At 41.2% G+C, this 20,014-nt stretch overlaps 1 protein-coding gene across 1 annotated transcript; it reads left to right on the top strand.

Annotated features, from left to right (window-relative positions):
* The first annotated feature begins 24 nt into the window (after positions 1 to 24).
* LOC106949503 (uncharacterized) lies at positions 25 to 18,842 on the top strand. The gene is made up of 19 exons (XM_015035769.1): positions 25 to 1,058; positions 1,230 to 2,844; positions 2,943 to 3,018; positions 3,107 to 3,315; positions 3,412 to 3,846; positions 6,252 to 6,743; positions 7,814 to 8,269; positions 9,508 to 9,999; positions 11,365 to 11,817; positions 12,767 to 13,225; positions 14,118 to 14,558; positions 14,637 to 14,900; positions 14,983 to 15,237; positions 15,315 to 15,569; positions 15,666 to 15,923; positions 16,008 to 16,310; positions 16,385 to 16,651; positions 17,532 to 17,615; positions 17,706 to 18,842. The coding sequence occupies exons 1-19, from the start codon at positions 674 to 676 to the stop codon at positions 17,770 to 17,772; spliced, it is 7,266 nt and encodes a 2,421-aa protein (XP_014891255.1). The 5' UTR covers positions 25 to 673; the 3' UTR covers positions 17,773 to 18,842.
* Positions 18,843 to 20,014: the final 1,172 nt, after the last annotated feature.

Genomic DNA, 20,014 nt, shown 5'->3' with positions numbered 1-20,014 from the left:
CCTTATCGTATTTCGTGTCTTTTCTTCAAGGTTGTATTTGAGCCCGTTGTTTTGATGTTCTAGAGCAGACGGACGAGTTTATTGATGAATATCTTTAGTTTGAGTTCTGTGAAGTCCTCATTAAACTGTCTGTGTTACTATACACCGGAAATCCGTCTATATTTATTTCACTAAGCTGTTCCACATCATTTTATCTTCGTTTTGAAAATGTAAAATTTGAGATATAAAAAGCCTACCTGTTAATGAAGAGTTACTTTATGTATTGATTTATATTTTTATTTTCTCCGTGTCGAACATTTTCATGTCTATTTTTAAGCCAGTACTGTCGTCTGTCTTTATAGCAAGATGAGTTCAACCTGAATGTTTATTGAAAGTCCAGCTAAAAATATGTTTAAAATAGGTGAATATTAATTCTTCATTATGCTGAATTCCTATCAACAGTGCAGAAATTATCGGTGTTTCCTGAAACTGTAACCTGTTAAAGCTTTCTTATTCTATTTCGCACTTGATTTACATGTATTACGCAAGTTTAACCGATAAAGTGTTTGTGTTAGGTGTGGGTACTGCCTTAAGTTTGATACTTATTTATAATTGGCATAGTAATAAATTGGTGTTGTATTTTTCGGGTCAGTGATGTTGGGTTTGTTTGCAGAGCAGGCTGAAGTCAGCAGTCATGGCTTGTTCATCGCAGTCTGCCTCAGATTATATCAAGAGTGCTAGAGGTCACCTGGTTGGACAATTGACGAGTCTGTCAGTGATTCTGGAGAACTTATATCAGCAGAAAGTTCTCATGGAAGAAGAGGTCAGCAACATAGAGGCAGAGAAAAGTCACTTCAACAGAACCCGAGCAATACTGGACTCAGTCACTAAGAAAGGGGAAGAAGCCTGCTACAGGTTACTGAGGATTCTTTATGAGACGAGGAGCAGAACCTTACCAGCTCCTCACCCCAAGAACAAGCATTCAGCTTCAACTAAGGCTAAAAGATTTGATCTGCATCACTGGATCAGCTGCTTTCCTTTCAGGGACGATGACAGCATTTATGTTGACTACATCAAAGGTATCGAAAAGATTCATTTTAAAAAGTGTCATTGTTTTTTTACTTAACTAGATCCAGATATTTAGTTTTTGCCACTTTGTGTGAAATATATCTATTTTTTAGCAAGTGAGGGCAATATAAGTGAAGTGAAAGTTCATTTAAATTTGATTCTCTATCATTATTTAATCTCAGGATCAAAGCCGTGCCACAGATATCAAGCAAAGTTGAAGACAGAAGCAGAAAAATTTTCTAACAATATTTGGAGGAGAAGTGAAAATCTTTTTGAAGAAAACAAGAAGCCTGGACTGTCATTTTATTCACTTGTATTAAATACAGAAGGGACAACTACTCCATCCAAAGTAAAGACATTTAAAAACAAGAAAAGCAACATGTATCGTTCTAAAAAGTTAAGGACTTACATTCCAGAGAGCAAACCAGAAATCTCCCCCAGTGACCTGCTGAAACATGATAAAAACATCCTCCTTGTTGGGAAACCTGGGATGGGAAAGACGGCGCTGAGTCATGAAATGTTGAGACTGTGGTCAGAAAGAGACAAGCAGCTGGATTACATGTTTTACTTTGACATGAGGGAGTTAACCAACATCCCACCAACCATGAGTTTGGAGGATCTCCTGTTTAATGTGCACTGTGAACCGGATGAAGGCAAAGACGAAATATTAACAGATATGAAGAGCCACTCTGATAATCTTATCATCATTTTAGATGGAGTCACAGATTTCACTTCACTTGTTGTGAAGAAATTTGCTAAGAAAAATCTGCCTTATGCAAAAATCATCATCACCTGCAGACCAGAAGATGAGGATCAGGATAAGAAAGACTTCTGTCCTAAAGACTGGCTCAGAGTGGAGGTGAAAGGCTTCAGTAAGGAAACAATAAGCAGATATTTGTCTTCAGTTCTGGGTGAAGATCACAGGAAGGTCCTGAGTAACGTGGAGCTGTTGACCCTTTGTCATGTTCCAATGTATGCACTGATGGTGGCTGCCAGCTTTTCATCTGAAGACTCTCTGCAGCCCAGAACTGTCACTGAAATATACATCAATATTGTTCGGTTTTGCCTCCAGATGAACAGCAGCAAAATCAAGATGAAGAATCTCAATCAGTTCATCAAAACCAAGAGCAATGAAATCCTGTCTCTGGCTGAAGCTGCTTTTAATGCAACTGAAAGAAAAACTGTGAACCTGGAAGAACTTTCCTGTGAAGATGGCTGCGTCCTTTCCTTCCTGAAAACTCTTGATGTGAAAGTTGCTCCTACTGAAACCATAACCCTCTATGCTTTCCTCCATTACACCATGCAGGAGTTTTTTGCAGCTCTGTGGGCTTTGAAGAGTCCTGATAAGATCAGGGAGGTTTTGCAGCAGTTCCTCACTGAGGAGAAGAAACACATGAAGCATCTGATCCCGTTCATGTGCCGTTTGTTGAATCAGAAGAGTCCCAGTTTGATGATCTGTCTGACTCCAGCTGAGGAGCTCAAGGAAACACAACAATGGGTCACTAAAGACTTGATTGACACAGTTTTGTCTCATGGCAGTGAGCGTCATGTGGACATGCTGTTCTTATGCCAATGTTTGTACGAGTCCCAGAGCTCTGAACCCTGTATTTCCTTTCTGGACAAACTGAACTATCATATTGACCTCAGTAGAAAGAATCTGGACCCTCATTCCTGCTGCGCTGTGTCCTATGTGATCAGTCAATCAACAGACAGGAAAATAAATCTGAACCTTCAGGATGTGACGATATCTGTACAAGGAATGAGACGACTGCGTAGATGCCTCCAAAATGTTGAACGGTACAGTGAAACAAGTTTTAAGGGGTTGCTAATGCTCAGAATCATATTTTGTAGAAAGTTATGAAATGTTTAATGCTAAATGTATTTTTAAACTGCAGGACTGGCACTTTTCGACAGCAGCTCTGGAAGATTGTGCTTCTCAGTGAAGGACAAATAGACAACCAAAGTCTGCAGGCAAATGTTCATTTATCATTTTGTTGAAACATTTTCATGTCAAAACAACTTTTTCTACAACATGTTTGAGACTATTGTTTTTTCACAGATGGACTATGAAGCCTTGTTGAACCTTGATGGAAACCAGATACATCTTCCAGTGAGGGGGGAAAAGCAGCTTTTTGAAAGAGCTGTGAGGGTCATGCAGAAAGCTCCTACAAAGGTCGATGTCTGCTTGTACCAGCACCTTTGGGCTCCAAGATTAAGGGGTCTGCATGAGTACCTGGTAGAGGTTTTATCAAACATCAGCTCAATACGGTGAGCCAAGATGATTCTGGGCCCTTTTAGCCTGACTGAACCTGCAAATATGAACATTTTAACACCACAGTTTCTTTTTTATCATTATATTTGCAGTTTTGTTTTTCTGACAAACAATTCAGAAGAATACAGGTTCCTGGTGAATCTGTACTGTGCAGCAGCAGAAAGAGAACAGCAGACAGCACAGAAGATGGTGGAACTGGTAGCATCAGTTTGGAGATTTTCAAGTGTCTATCCACCCAACCCTTTCAAGGAAGATAGAAGTCGGACTGAGTTCCTGTTGAGACTGTACTCTCAGATGAAGGACAGAGAGACTCAAACTGGTCTGAGTCTCCTTCCATCATTACAGTCAATTTTCCAGTCAGCTCCTGAAGTCTGGATCATAAACCTCTCAGAGAGAAAAACCTCCGTCCTCCTGGAAGTGATTAAACTCCAACCAGAGAAGAAACCAGTGATGGTGACAAACTTCTCACATGAGAAGAGTGAAGTGGGGATTTTCCTGCAGTGTCTGCCTCACATCTCACAGCTCTGGTAAAGTCATTCTACTGTATGTTGCTGCATATGGTCTTTTCCTTGTGAAATTGTTAAATTAATAATGAGTATTCTTTCTGTATCATTGTGTTAAACACATTGTTGTCATGCTGAAAGTTTTTGGAGGCGTGGCTGAGAGCTGGATTTGTGCAGACAGGCAGAGATGAACAATTAAAATACCTTCAAAGAAGAACAGAAAGAATTTGACCAACTATAGCTGTGAACACAACATGACTATCAGCCTTACAGAGATTAAAGGACTGAGACTTTGCACCAAAGGCTATTGACATTATTAGAGATATTCTGAGTATGTATAATTTATTTGTATAATGTAGAAACCTCTAACCCTTTTAAAAGAATTAATAAATAATTTATAATTAGTCTTAATGTTCTAACCTCTGAAAGTAAGCCTGTTGCAGGGTAAAGACTTGAGGTTTTACCCTGGGGCAGTTCTGCTTAACGGCCCCACCTGGTGGCCTCCAGGCGATGGCGTCCTGACCGCCTCCTGGCTCTCTGACTGCAGACTAACTCCTATATCTGTCAGCATCATTGCCCCAACATCGCCAATTCTACTTAACATGACAAAACTATTGCAACCGGCTTCGTACTCAACTTTTCTGAAAACCTCTCTCTATCTTTCAGAGATGTGTGGTCCATGCTAGTTTTCAACGTCTATTTTCATGTGCCTGAAGTGTAGAGAGAGAAAGGAATGGTGAGAGTCCAGAGCCCTGAGGTTCTCCTGCTGCCTCCTGGTTCGACCCTCAGGCTGTTAGTGAGACATAGATATAGATCACATAGATTGGATTTATTGTATGTATTTATAGATCCAGATGAGGCTGAGGCTCCACCTACTGAAGGTCTATAGAGGAGATCAGATGAATCTGATCCTCAGAGCTGCTGTTTCGTCCAGGTGACAGCTGGTTGATGAAGCAGGTGGATGATAGCGTCTCCATAGTGATAAACAAACTGCAGGGGTTCCTGATCAGAGCCGGTCTGCTTCCTCAGGTGGGCCAACAGGGTTCTCCAGGACCTTCATGATGTTAGAGACAGAACAGTGGAGGCAAAGGGAGCAGCAGCTCCACGACTGAAGTGGAAGATGGAGCATCAGAGGTTGACCAGTTCAGACCAGTTTATCCAGTTCAGACCAGTTTAACCAGTTCATCTGAGGGTTAAGCTGAGGGTCAGAGGAAGGTGGGATGATGATGATGATCTTGAACCTGTCTGAATGTCTTCAGCTCTTTTGCTCCTTCCAGGCTTCCGTCCATCAGATCCTCCTTTTGCTCGCAGCCTGAGATCTTCTTCCTTCCTGATTCTCTGATTGACGGGGCGTCACTGTTTCCTCCTCAGTGATGCCCCGTCTTCTCCCTAAAGGTTCTTTGGTTCCTCCCTGCTGATCAGGGTTTGTCATTCAGGAAGCATCTCTCTTCTCTGGTGGCGATGCTGCCGTCCACAGAGCTTCATGTCAGTCATGGCTCTGATGTCATTTCCTTGAGGCTGGTAGAGAGCGAGCCGTTCAGTTGCTTCAAACAAGCCTGAAGGCCCTCTTCTGCTTCCTGTCACCATTTCCTAACATCTTCCCAACAGGTCGTCTCTTCATCAGAGACTCAGAGCAGAGATGAACCAGATCATGGTCCGATCTCTTAGCATAAAATAAATAAATCCAAAGTTTTGTTTTCTGTTGTAGAGCAGCTGGCAACAAGATGGACTGAACTTATATATTTCCTGTCATTTTACACTAGAGTCACATTCACCCACACACATCTTTAATACACCAATACACAGAGCAGTAGGCAATTTGGGGTTATCCCAGGGCCCAGGGGTGGGCAACTCCAGGCCTTGAGGGTCTCCTGCAACTTTTAGACGTGTCTCTTCTTCAACACACCTGAGTCAAATAATGAGGTTGTTAGCAGGACTCTGGAGAACCTGACTGCACATAGGAGGTGATTCAGATGTTGGATTCAAATGTGTTGGACCAGGGAGACATCGAAGAGTTGCAGGACACCGACCCTCCAGGACCAGGATTGCCCACCCCTGGCCTAGCCCAAGGGCACATCGATACGTGGCAGGAGGAAGCTGGAATCGAACCTACAACCTTCTGATCGCAAGACAACTACTCTACCCACAGTTCCCCAAGACTGTCTGTCTTATTCTTAATAATTAGTGATATATTACTAAATATAGTTAAATATGTAGTGAAATATTTGGCGCTAAATCTGTTCTACAGATTTCTGCAGCATTTCTTATTTTTGTGTTGTTAGTCAAAGTTTAAAACATGTAGAGCTGCTCTGAACGTCTTTAAGTTCTATTTCCATTTTATGCTGAACAGATTGATATCAGTCAGGACATGTAGATCTTTTAATGCATCTCAGATCAAATCATCATTAAATGTTTTCTTCATATTCCAGGTTTGATATTCGGAGCTCAGGTTTTGGTGAACAAGCCAAGTTCCTGGTGAATCTGTTCTGTGCAGCAGCAAAGAGAGAACAGCAGACAGGGAAGAGGATGCTGGAGATGTTAGCATCAGTCTGCAGATATGAAACTTTCCCCTCAATGGAAAGATTCATGGATTATGATGATGAATATTATGATTATTTTGATGATTATGATGATTATCATGATGTTGCTGAGGATCAGAGTAACTTCCTGTTGGATCTGTACTCCCAGATGAAGGACAGAGAGACTCAAACTGGTCTGAGTCTCCTTCCATCATTACAGTCAGTTTTCCAGTCGGCTCCTGAAGACTGGACCTTAAAGCTCTCTCAGAGAAAAACCTCCATCCTTCTGGAAGTGATGAAACTCCAACCAGAGAAGAAACCAGTGGAGCTGAGAGACTGCTCACATGAAGAGAGTGAAGTGGGGATTTTCCTGCAGTGTCTGCCTCACATCTCACAGCTCAGGTACATTCTAAATAATTAATGTCAGATTTGAATAAAATCTTTTAATAAAATATAAAATTGATAAACAGAAACTACAAAAATACTGAAAGGGGGATCTAAAATGTGATAATTTCCCACCATGTAAAGTTTATTAAACATGTTTAAGAAGGAGGTCCAAACACATAAAGATATGTCTGCAGTGACGCTGCTGAGACGGAGGCATACATACAGAGATCACATCTCAAATACTTTGGGAACCTTTAAAAAGTATTTTAAGAAAATCAAGAGACAGATTAGAATGTCCTCCAGAAAAGCTGATTTTCAGCTGCAGGGTTGCCAGATAAGTGCAGCACACCATCAGTTTATGGTAGCATAGAGCGTTACGTCTGGATCCTGGAGGAAGGTGTTTCTATCGCCCACAAAGGTGGCACAGAACATTTTTGTTTGCTGCATATTGTTGGGATAAAATATGGCAAGAAACACACATGACCAAATTTAAATATTGTCCAAGTTATTTAACAAACACTGAACATTAAAAGGGGCAGTATCGTGTGTTTTCCATTTCACAGCACAATCTGTACTTACTACCTTCAATTGTTAGAAGATGCTGTCTACATATCAAACATGAATTAAAAGAAGTTTGACTTCCTGATTTAACGCTTCAGATTGAGTCTCTGTCTCTTTAAAAACTCCTGCTCTTTCTGAAGCTCCGCCTCCATTAAGTCAACATGGCTCCTCTATTAACCCTTTAATGTTTTCATCAGCGTTTCGCTCAGAAGTAACTCCTATAATGAGCTCAGCAGCTGTTTGATAATTACAGTCAATTTCTCTAAGACTTTCTGTCAGTCTTAGAGAAATTGTGTTGATCAGCTGTTTGGATAAACTGGTTCATTTCCAACTTCAGAAGTATTACTGCACATTTATTAAGAACAGCATTCTCAGTTTCAGAGAAATATGTAATAAAAACTACAAAAATTCAAGATGTGCTTACCTTGTGATTTCATCCCATAGATACACATTTATAAAACTGTGTGTCAGTAGCATGTATTAATGCAGCTGAGTTCAAATTAAATGTTTCCTCCTTGTTTCAGGTTTTATCTTTGGAGCATCGATTCTGAAGAACCAATCAGGTTCTTACTGAATCTGTTCTGTGCAGCAGCACAGAGACAACAGCAGAGCGGAGAGAAGGTGGTGGACATGCTAGCATCACTTTTCTCTAATGGTGTTCTAGTTAGTTTAAGAGACACATATGATATGGATGATTATCCTGATGATCAATATCAGAGTGACTTCCTGTTGGATCTGTACTCCCAGATGAAGGACAGAGAGACTCAATCAGGTCTGAGTCTCCTTCCAACATTACAGTCAGTTTTCCAGTCGGCTCCTCCAGTCTGGTTCCTAAACCTCTCTAAGAGAAAGACCTCCATCCTCCTGGAAGTGATGAAACTCCAACCAGAGAAGAAACCAGTGAATCTGACAGACTGCTCACATGAAGAGAGTGAAGTGGGGATTTTCCTGCAGTGTCTGCCTCACATCTCACAGCTCAGGTAAAGATATTTACTTCTTACTGTGAACTAAACTGAAGGTGAGTTCTGATTAAATGCTGCACTCAGAACTGACAATAAAATGTAACATTGTGTGAGCAAATTGTAGTTATAATGAATAACATTAATAGGTAATTAAAAATGTTAGCAGCAATAGGTTTGGTTTAGCTGTGAATAACTAATAGATGCCAACATCAATCATTAACAACATTAGATAAAACCTTAGCTTTATTTTGTAACCAGGTTGCTGCGTGTTGCAGACTTTTGCCCAGGTCCCTCTTGAAAATGAGATCTGGATCTCAGTGGGGTTTACCTGGTTAAATAAAGGAGATAAATAATAATAATAATAATAATAATAAAATAAACCGGTAACACTTTATTTGAAGGGGTGTGAATAAGACTGTCATAACACCGTCATAAACATGACATAACACCTGTCATGAACATGAATAAGCCTTCATGAATATTTATGACTGTTGTCATAAAGTGTCATTCGGTAAATTATGACACTTTTAATACAAAGTTGACATTATTCAAAATGTCTTTGTTATGCCAACTTGACATTAACCAGGAAATCATTACTGATATAAATTTGTTATAAAATAATTTATGATTGCACTTTAAAAATGAGGTAACTTTATGTTATTAAAGGTAAAGTTTAAACAGTCATTCATGTTCATGACAGGTGTTATGTCATGTTTATGAAAGTGTCATGACAGTCTTATTCAACCCCCTTCAAATAAAGTGTTACCAATAAACCTGGTTATTAACAAAATAATTCAGCCTTCCTGTTAAATTACTTCCATCAACAAACTCACCAAACTGGTAACATTCAAGTAAAATGAAAAGAGAAAAACCAATGCACTACCAAAAAGTAAAACGGTAGAAATAAAATTGTCTGACAAACTAAGTTCATTTATGGAAGTTTAGAAATGAGGCCAAATTAGTTTCTAATAATTAATTTGTTTGAACCAAAATATGTAAGAATAAACCTGAAATAACTCAGAATGACATGTAGTGGTAAATATGGAAGCATAAAAAACAGTTTGTATTAAAATATTTGGGTCATGGAACAAATGAACTAAAGTAAGTGAGCTTAGTCTTAGACTAAAATAAGTCTAGCAGTTGGATATTTGTTCAACCAGTTCCAGAGCCAAAGGAGAAGTTCAAATACAACAAATTTTATTTTGATAAAATTCACATTCATCCTCTTTTCAATAAATGTTTCCTTCTTGTTTCAGTTTCAGTCCCTGGAGCTCAGCTGTACCTGAACAAATAAAGTTCCTGGTGAATCTGTTCTGTGCTGCAGCAGAGAGAGAAACACAGACAGGAGAGAAGATGCTGCAGATGCTGGCATCAGTCTGCAGATATGAAACTTTCCCTTTAAATAAGATGTATATAAGGTATTATTTTAGTAATACATATGACTATCTTGATGATGAAGATGAAGATCATGAGGCAGATCATCAAAATAACTTCTTCTTGAGTCTGTACTTCCATTTGAAGGACAGAGAGACTCAAACTGGTCTGAGTCTCCTTCCATCATTGCAGTCAGTTTTCCAGTCGGCTCCTAAGGTCTGGATCATAAATCTCTCTAAGATAAAAACCTCCATCCTCCTGGAAGTGATGAAACTCCAACCAGAGAAGAAACCAGTGGAGCTTAAACGCTGCTCACATGAAAAGAGTGAAGTGGGGATTTTCCTGCAGTGTCTGCCTCACATCTCAGAGCTCAGGTAAAGATATTTACTGATATCTGATCATAATAAATTATGTTAAACCTGGCAGGGATCATGGAACAGGTTCGGCTCAGGGCTTCTTCCTGGTTTTGAGCATCTTGAGTTAAACAAACAAAAACAGGAGGAAGAACAACTCAAAAGATAAAGTATTAGAAATATCTAACATGTTATATCTACATAACAAAATTGACGTCATTTTAGAAGTTTATTGACTTGACAGTCACGTGACGTGAGTCGAGTGTCACTTCAATAAATACACACTGATGCTGTAGGTCTCTGGTTACTAATTAATGTTCACTGGACCATAAACATGAATTATTTCAGGTTAGTTACAGCTACATGTGAGCTATGCTCAATAAAATACCTGGAGAGTCATAAAGATGAAGCTGTAATGTTTTAATAATACATTTTGCATAGCACTTTTCTAATTATTCAAATATACTTTAAATGAATACTACAATATACAGTGGCTTGCAAAAGTATTCACACCCCTTGAACTTATCCGTATTTCATCACAAACATAAAAATGTTTCCCTGTAATGTGAAAGACCAACACAAAGTGGTTTACAGGTGGGAAGTAAAGAAAGAAGCAGGTCAAAGTCACAGTTCAGGATGATGGAGGTCAGTGCTGATGATCAGGTAGATCGAAGCACATTTAGTCTTTAACTCATTTTCACTCACTGCTTCCTAAAGCAATAAGTTGTTTAATGAAAGAAAATCAGTATTCTTCTTAAATGTTCAGCCTTATTCTCTAATTCTTAACTTTTGGTGGGTCAGAAATGACAAGAGAGTGTCTGTTGTTGGCTATATTGTGCAAAAAGCCTCCCATGATTTTATGTTTTGGTTGCAGAGGTTTATATTAATGCTGTGTTGGCATTTTGGGTTGTTGTATCTTTTGTTCATTTGATATTTATAGCCATCAAGTAGTTTTGTTTTGAAATACAAAAATTTAAATACAAATTGTTTTCCCTTTCAGTGTTGCAGGATCAGAAAAATGTAAAAATTATTTGGGTAACCACATTAGGTTAAAGCAGAAAAAAGGCTCATTAGTCCATGTTGTGAGGCCGACTGTGGGCGGAGGTGGAGCGGATGGTAGTGGGACTGCAGCTTCGTGCGCACATGTGTGTGCATGCGTGCGTTTGTGTGTGTGTTTAGCACAGGTGTACTTATAATTTCAGTCTTAAAGCTTGTGCACCATAAACAGTTCAGTCATAACAGTCTAAAAATATTACAAGCTGTTCTTTACCAGCAAAGCATTATTTCATGTTTCACAGAAATCAAAGATGGAGTCCATCAGTAGTGTGTGGCCTTATTCATGCAGCTCAGATTAAATCACCATTAAATGTTTTCTTCTTTTTCCAGTTTGGAAGTTAAGCATTTTAAGTCTTCTGAACAAACAAAGTTGCTGGTGAATCTGTTCTGTGCTGCAGCAGAGAGAGAAACGCAGACAGGAGAGAAGATGCTGCAGGTGCTGGCATCAGTCTGCAGATACGAAACTTTCCCTTTAAATAAAAGAGAAAACCTTTTTGGGGTTTGGGGGATTCCAACTCAGACTGACTTCCTGTTGGATCTGTACTCCCAGTTGAAGGACAGAGAGACTCAAACTGGTCTGAGTCTCCTTCCATCATTACGGTCAGTTTTCCAGTCGGCTCCTCCAGTCTGGTCTATAGACCTTTCAGAGAGAAAGACCTCCATCCTCCTGGAAGTGATGAAACTCCAACCAGAGAAGAAACCAGTGAAGCTTAAACACTGCTCACATGAAGAGAGTGAAGTGGGGATTTTCCTGCAGTGTCTGCCTCACATCTCACAGCTCAGGTAAATCAGACTCTGAATTTGAAATTTCTGTGCATCACCAATGTTCGGACTTTAACCCTCAGCACATTTCCTATGCTTATTCCTGTTTATTGCCAATTCTAAAGGAGAACATATTGTATCAGTCAGTTTGCAGAGCCTCTTCATTTTTTGGATTGTTGTTTAAATTTTGACTTTAATTTTTTTAATTAATATTACGTGTTGATTAAATTTAAATGATCCATATTAATTGTAGTAAACTGTAGATCAGGGCTGCCTAAGTCCATCCTGAAACTTTTAGACGGATCTGTTCTCCAACAACCTGAATGAAATGTCTAAATTCCCTCTGCAGTTACTCAGTTACTCAGTTACTCAGCGCTGCAGCGACCTGGCAACCAGCCTTTCATTTGGGTAAAAGTCAAACAGCTTATCGTCACGATGAGTCGGGTCTGCAGAAATGTTAGCTGGCCTTCTGCTGGCCGTAGAGCTGGGAAAGTCCTGCTCAGCCCTGATGGACCTCAGATTGTTGACCTTCTGGCTTTTTGAAAGAGCCAAGCCACTCAGTGATGATCTAACAGGACAGAGGGAACAATGTCTTCCTTCCTGTGGAGGGCCAGTCCACTCGCTGGTGGGCCTTCATCTGAAAAGGATTTACAGCTCAAAACTGAAGTTTACAGATCCTGAATAAAAGCACATCCACATTTTTTCTTACTGATGTTAAATCTGACCAATTGATTGTTAATGGCTTCTTCCTCATGTGCCCATGTCAGTCCAGGACTCATGGCTGACCGCTCTGTCTTAATCTATACAAGATTTAGGTTTATTTAAATGCATGTTTAATACCTGTTTATAGATTATTTTGAAAAGGTATTTTAAATTTGACAAACAAGTCTCATCAGAATGTGTAAGGTAATGTATAGAACATGACCTGGAGAGATCAAATCATCACTAAATGTTTTTGTTCTTGTTTCAGTTTCAGTTTTGATCCTTGGAGCTCAGCTGTACCTGGACAAATAAAGTTCCTGGTGAATCTGTTCTGCGCTGCAGCAGAGAGAGAAACACAGACAGGAGAGAAGATGCTGCAGATGCTGGCATCAGTCTGCAGATATGAAACTTTCCCTTTTAATAAAAGAGAAAACCTTTCTGTGGTTTGGAGGACTCCAACTCAGACTGACTTCCTGTTGAGTCTGTACTCCCAGATGAAGGACAGAGAGACTCAAACTGGTCTGAGTCTCCTTCCATCATTACAGTCAGTTTTCCAGTCGGCTCCTCCAGTCTGGATCATAAACCTCTCAGAGAGAAAAACCTCCATCCTCCTGGAAGTGATGAAACTCCAACCAGAGAAGAAACCAGTGAATCTGACAGTCTGCTCACATGGAGAGAGTGAAGTGAGGATTTTCCTGCAGTGTCTGCCTCACATCTCACAGCTCAGGTAAAATATTCCTCTTTGTGCAGTAATATTATGGAAGGTGAGTCTGTTACATGGACCAGTGAAGGTAATAGTTTGTCTCACTTTGTAATATCAAAACTTCTCAAGGGAACAAAACTTAGTGAGTTATTCTGTCAGTTTATTTTATTTTTAAGCTTTTGTTGTGACTGTTTAAAATCTAAACATAAAGTTTTTATTTAAAACAGTTTCCACAATATCCTTAAACATTTTCAATTTCACGACTGTAATGCCACATCCTGCTTCTCCCAAAGCTTTAGTTCCTGTTCAGATCTCCTGCCTGCCCAGCAAACAGGAGAGAATAATTATTACTATTTAATTATTAGAGTATTGTTATTGTTAGTCAATTGAAAATATGTATCACATCAATTACACTATTTCTGTGATTAATTAATTATTTAATTTAACATATTTATTTGATCAGAAAATAAATAGAGTCGAAGAAACAGGTTTACATTTCATGACCTTGTATTTCCTGTGGGTGAATCCCAGTGTGCATCACTGCAGCTTTAATTCCTCTAAAGTTCAAAGTTCACAGACGACTCCAGGTCAATCTCACAGCTTCTTGAAAAACCAGACAAAATCTGACAACTGGTTAGAAAGCCAGAGGACTTCTGTCTGCACAGTCACTGCAGGGTAACAGCAAAGTAATGCAAACATAACCTGTAATTAACAGGATTAACATTCAAATCGTCATATTTTCTTCTTATTTTGTATTTCCATGTTTAAATAAGTCGAAATGTTCCTGGTATGAGATCACTGCTCTGGTGGAACATGTTTACGACTTTTCATCATATCCAGCAGTCCTTCATTAGTGTGAGGTTATATTTATGCAGCTCAGATCAAATCATCACTAAATGTTTTCTTCTTGTTTCAGTTTCAATCCTCGGAGCTCAACTGTGTCTGAGCGAACCAGGTTCTTAGTGAATCTGTTCTGTGCTGCAGCAGAGACAGAAAAGCAGACAGGAGAGAAGATGCTGCAGATGCTGGCATCAGTCTGCAGATACGAAACTCTGGAGTTAAATGTGAGGAAAGTGGATGAAGAAGAGAGCCAAAATGACTTCCTGCTGGATCTGTACTCCCAGGTGAGGGACTGTGAGACTCGAACTGGTCTGAGTCTCCTTCCATCAGTGCAGCCGGTTTTCCAGTCGGCTCCTTCTCTGTGTATCACAAACCTGTCAGAGGGAAAAACCTCCATCCTCCTGGAAGTGCTGAAACTCCAACCAGAGAAGAAACCAGTGGTGATGATGGGTGCCTCACTTCCAAAAAGTGAGGTGGGGAGTTTCCTGCAGGGTCTGCCTCATATCTCACAGATCATGTAAGTCAACTCTGTCCTGGACGTTTTTACTTCCTGTTTGTCACAGAGTGTTGATGCTGACATTTGTCTGTGTTCCAGCTGTGATTCAGGATTCTTCCAGCGCGTTTGTTCATTCCTGTCAGAGCGATCCAGAGAGGAGGTTCAGCAGCTGGAGTCTCTGCTGCAGCAGCTGGACTTCAAGCTGTTTCTAAGTGGAGCGTTGACCAGTGAAACCTGCAGCTCTGTGGGCAGAGTTCTCCGTCTATGTGGACCCAAAGTGGATCTGATCCTCACAGGCAGCCAGATGTCCGTAGGAGCAGCTGCTGTTCTCTTCAGCTCCACTGCACAGCTGCAGAGTCTGAGGCAGGAACCGAAACGTCTGTTTGTCTGTCTGCTGCTGAAACATCCGTCCTCATGTCCATCGTCTCTGTTCTGTCTGGTCCAGAGTCTGCAGCAGTCTGGTTCTGTTCCTGGGTCAGTGGGTGAGCAGAGGCAGGTTGGCCCGTTCTCTGGTCCTCAAAGAACTTTCTGTGGTCTCCACCAAACCCTATTCATCACAGAGAGTCCTGTTGAAGGTCGGCAGCAGTCTGGCGTCTCTGCTGAGGTTCTGTAAAATCGGACGGTTGGACCTGGCTGAGTCTGGTCTCCCTGCTCAGAGTCTCTTCAGTCTGCTGCTTCATGATGCTCCTCTCTCGCTCAGGTAAACATCTTCATCATCTCCATCAGAAACTTAACACAAAACAGAGACACAGTTGGTTTTGTCTCTGATCTCTGCAGACTGAGTGAAGAGAGACTCCAGCAGCTCCTGGTTCTTGTCCAGGAGGTCAAAGACCAGAACCTGACGTCGTCCCTCTTGAATAAAGTTGGTGGAGACCTAAGCTGCTGCAGCTTGAGCTGGGAGCTTCTTCACTACCTGCTGCAGGAGCCGACAGCTCAGACCATCACTGTGGATCTGAAGAAGAACCCGTTCTTAGAGGAGAGAGCCGTTCAGCTGCTGCCCTTCCTGCACAGGGTGGAGATTCAGAAATGGAGGTTTGTCTTCTGATAAGTAGCTGGTCTGATCCTCCATCAGCAGCTTCTGCTGCCTGGAAATAACAAAGTGTTGTGGTGGATCCCGTCTGCTTTCAGGCCCAGTCCCAGCTTAGTGAGGACTTCCATCAGGCAGATCTGCAGAGATCACAGCAGTCACCTGATCCCAGGGTTACTGAGGTCACTGGGTCACGTGATCAACCTGAACTGCACAGAGCTGGACTCAGAGGACTGTGATGCTCTGCTGTTCATCCTCAGACACAGTGATGGAGTGAAACTGAAGCTGATGTGGAGCTCCATGCCAGCAGGGGGCGTCCAGTCCGTCCTCTGTCTGCTGCACAGCGTTTCTGATCTCAGGTCAGATATCAGGACTTGGTCACATGATTAACCGTTCCCTCCTCTTCATCAACCGCTTGGTCTTCTTCTTGTCTGTCCCACCAGTGTGGACAGGAATCTCCTGCTGAGCTTCATCCTCTGCTGTGCTGCCTCTGACAGCCAGCAGGGGGCAGCACCAGAGCTGCTGCGGACTCTGCAGCACATGTTGGATCTGTCCGGCAGCTGCTGTGTGGATCTGTCAGAGGAGGATCGGACCGGGCCTGTGAGCCTGACGGCTGCTGACTGCAGGGCTGTGTCCACCGTCCTGAGACACAGCAGCAGAGACACACAGCTGGACCTGATAGACTGTGAGGTGGAGGACAGTGTCCTGGACCTGCTGTTTCCTGTCCTGGACCGGGTCCGACTCAGGTGAGGAAGAGAGCTGATGAAGCTGAAGCGTGTTGACCTTCTTCATTGACCTTTGCTCTGTTGTTCCTGTTTAGAGTCAGTAAGACGGTTCTGGTCCAGCTGCTGTCTCTGCTTGTGGACAGTCAGGGGGACACAGAGAGACGGGCCATGTCCCTGTGCAGAGCCCTGGGAGGAGAACTGGACCTGAGCCACAGCCCAGTGGATGAGAGGCTCTGTGGAGCTCTGGTTCTGGTGCTGGACCGGTCTGAAGGCCTAGCAGAACTGGACCTCAGTCACTGCCAGCTGACCGACCAGCTGCTGCTGCAGCTCAGCACTCAGCTGCACAAAGTCCAGGTCCTGGAGTAAGTGTCCCAGCCGTCCCCTGTGGGGACAGAACCTCGGTTCTGATCCAGATTGGATACACACACTTCCAACACCCTAAAATAAATGCATCATTAAATACGAGGATTGTAACGTTCTTTAAAGAACTTCAGGAAAATTCACAATTCAATTTAAGGGAATTTATTCAGAGGAGAAAAAAACAGCACTAAGAAAAATGAATTTAAATGAAAGTTAGATGTTTCTTCTTCTTCAGCCTCCCGTGTCTTAAAGATGGAAGTCTGCTAAATATTCATCACCTGCCTCCTCCTCACTCCACTGGTTCAGCCCAGTCTGGTGACCCTGTCCTAGGTTTTACGTCATCGTGCAGATGCTGTAAAATATCATCTACTGTTGCAATACACCACAAACTGGATGTTCCATCTCCATCTTTAATTGGTGATGGTGGCTATGCTCTGTAGCTGCCACCTGCCTTGGAATGGGAACGTTAAGCTCTGCAAAGGTGAACACAACTGCACCAATTGGAAATATCCTGAGGGTGGCGCTGTTGTGTGAGTGGAGGACCTGCAGAACCGTTTTTAACTGATTCTGCAATGTGTCAGCCATCTTGGATTGTTCTATTCAGGGACATTTGTAGTGTTGTTCTTTTACCTGTAGGGGGCAAGTTGGTGAGGTTTGGGTCAACCATTGGGGAACTTTAGGGATGACTGGTGGGGTCTTATTGTCCATTTTGGCCTGACCTATCAGGAAACATTTGGAGTGGGGGTTCTGATCAGTCAAACTTTTGGGTATAACTTTGATTTTAGTTGCTGAAGTTCAAATTTCTGAAATATGACAGGGCTTTTTCCCAGTTTGGTTGTTCCCAGTAGAACCCAACATGATGGTATTGTCTTTGTGTTCCAGTCTCAGTCACAATCACATCACTGATGCCTCCACTGCTGGGTTACTCCAGCTGGTCTCCATCAACGCCTCCATCGGTTCTGTGAGGTAAACATTCATCAGATATTTGTCCTCAGAGGAACCCTGATCTGCCCTGGTGGGCCTGAGTGAGTCTCATCTTCTCTGCTCTGTTTCTAGACTCTCCAACAACAACATTGTCAACAAAACTCCTTATAAGGACAACAGGAAGTTTGAAATCCGATGAAGCAGCTGGTCATGTGACCAATAGGAAGTCCCAGTCTCCTCTGAGCCATCAGAGGTGGTCAGCAGTGGGATTGGCTGGTTCTTTTCTGGTTTCTGGTCTCCATGTTTCCATCCGGACGTCAGCGGAACCATCCAGAACCTGAACGTTATGGAAGAGAACCGCTCTGGTTTTGAACTGGGCCAAATGTTCTGACCATGGAGGCATGGGAATCACTTCCAGTTCAGGTCTGAAGTCATGACAGATGGTTCTTACTTTCTCAGCTGCTTCTTCCTTCATAAAGACAAAAATGAATAAAAAATGTTTTTTTTTTTATGAAAATGAATAAAAGCTTTCACCACAAACTGGATGTTCCACTGAAACACTTGGAGCATCCACCATTTCAGCTTTCAAAATAGATATTTTACATATTTTTTTATTTTAAGTGTTTATTTTCAGAAATTTTTTATTCTAAAGTTTTTTTTATGGTTGTCTTTTTAAGGATTTTTTTTTTTTACCTTTATTTGATAGTAAAGCAGCAGGAATGCAGGTTGGGAGGGGAGAGGGTCAGGAGCTTGATGTGCCACAGCAGAAATATTTTCTACTTTTTCATTTAGACCTCAGAGAATCAGTGGCATAATGCACTGATGGATTAATTTATAGGTGTTGTTTTTATTTATTAAATAATGATTCTCAGGGGTTTAAATTGATTTTTTTTTAAATAATGTTCTTATTGTTTTCTGTTCCATGTAGTCAACTGTATGCAAAAATTGTAAATGCGACTTTTTATAAACTTCTAAGTGGTTCAGCTTTTTGCATTTAGATAAAATCCAACAATCATTTTATCTAAAATGAGTTTGTTGAACTCAAATGTTAAAATTAGTTGAGTGATTAAGCTAAATTTGTGTTTGATCATTAATCTCTTTTTGTTAGTTTATTATTAACAGTTCAGTGCAGAATCCAAAGGATTTAGAATCATTCTCCAGTGTTGAGTTTAAAGTATGATTTAGTTTTCAACTTTAAGATTCTAATGTATGAAGATTATTTTTGTGTTCAGAGACTGAAGATGTTTAAATAAAAATAAATTACAACCATTTAAATACTCTGTTTTTCCTCCAAGCTTCTCTGTGAAGCTGCCTTAAACAATAACAGCATTATTACTATTCCCATGATTTATTTCCAACGACATCACAGGAAATGTCTTCCATCATTTTTCCATATCAGTTGAAGTTACCACTTATAACCACAGCTTCTAGTTTTACACACAAACTGATTATCAGCAGCTGCAGATCTAAACTCTGATGCTGAACAGCAGCGACTGTCCTTCAGTTCACTGATAATCACTCATAGTTTTATTATTAATCTGGTTCATTAAAGAGCTTAGTGTTTAATTACCATCTTTGACCACGGGAGGGCAGTACTGAGTTCCACAGAAAAATGTTTAAATGCCCCCTATTATGCAAAATTCACTTTTTGCATGTTTCTTTCCTTCCATTTGGATATTTCCCACTTCTAGAAGAAAGAGCAAAAAAAAATTAACAAGAAACACCCAGCCTTGGTGTCTGCAAGACATCTTGTTACTAAAACCTCAAATGTTGCATCACCATTTTGTCATAGCAATCCCAAACTGAGTCCTTCACCTGGCAACCAAGTGCAGCTCCAACAACAAGAAATGCTGACTTTGTTCTGCTGGTTTTATGCGGCACAAAAGCTGTAATGCAGCAGAGCATAGCCAGGCATTTTCTCCCAGAGGACAGAGCAGCTTCAGTTCATCTCTGCTGCCAAAATCCCTGCAATGTTGCCAAAGAAAGTTGCAGTAGGAGAGTTCCTCCTACTCTACATATACATAAAGGAAGCAGCTCCACAGATGAAAACAGCCCACAGAGACTCTGAGTGGAACTAGCGATGCTAGCGATGCTAACAGACTTCAGCAGCAGCTTCAGAGGAGCTTAATAATGAATATATTTAAACTACAAATATTATTAAAAAGCCTAATTAGCTACCAGGCTACAACATTTATCCATCATGAACCCTAGAGGCAACATGGACCCAGAGGTAACATGGAACATAGAGGCAACATGGACCCTGAGGCAACATGGATCCTAGAGGCAACATGGACCCAGAGGCAACATGGATCCTAGAGGCAACATGGACCCTGAGGCAACATGGATCCTAGAGGCAACATGGACCCAGAGGCGACATGGATCCTAGAGGCAACATGGACCCCAACATGATCATTACCTTTGGCAACTTCTGATGCTTCTCC

This window comes from Poecilia latipinna, unplaced genomic scaffold (assembly GCF_001443285.1).
Source record: "Poecilia latipinna isolate Pla-1442-1.1 unplaced genomic scaffold, P_latipinna-1.0 Scaffold348, whole genome shotgun sequence".
Classification (NCBI taxonomy): domain Eukaryota; kingdom Metazoa; phylum Chordata; class Actinopteri; order Cyprinodontiformes; family Poeciliidae; genus Poecilia; species Poecilia latipinna.
The sequence above is the reverse complement of the archived record's forward strand: the minus strand, read 5'-3'. Positions and strand labels throughout refer to the sequence as shown.

Excerpts from the sequence above, each read along its gene's own strand:
- LOC106949503 (XM_015035769.1), top strand. The coding sequence starts at position 674 with ATGGCTTGTTCATCGCAGTCTGCCTCAGATTATATCAAGAGTGCTAGA. Across the intron at positions 3,316-3,411 it reads TCAAACATCAGCTCAATACG|TTTTGTTTTTCTGACAAACA; the intron begins GTGAGCCAAGAT and ends TTATATTTGCAG. Across the intron at positions 13,226-14,117 it reads CCTCACATCTCACAGCTCAG|TTTCAATCCTCGGAGCTCAA; the intron begins GTAAAATATTCC and ends TTCTTGTTTCAG.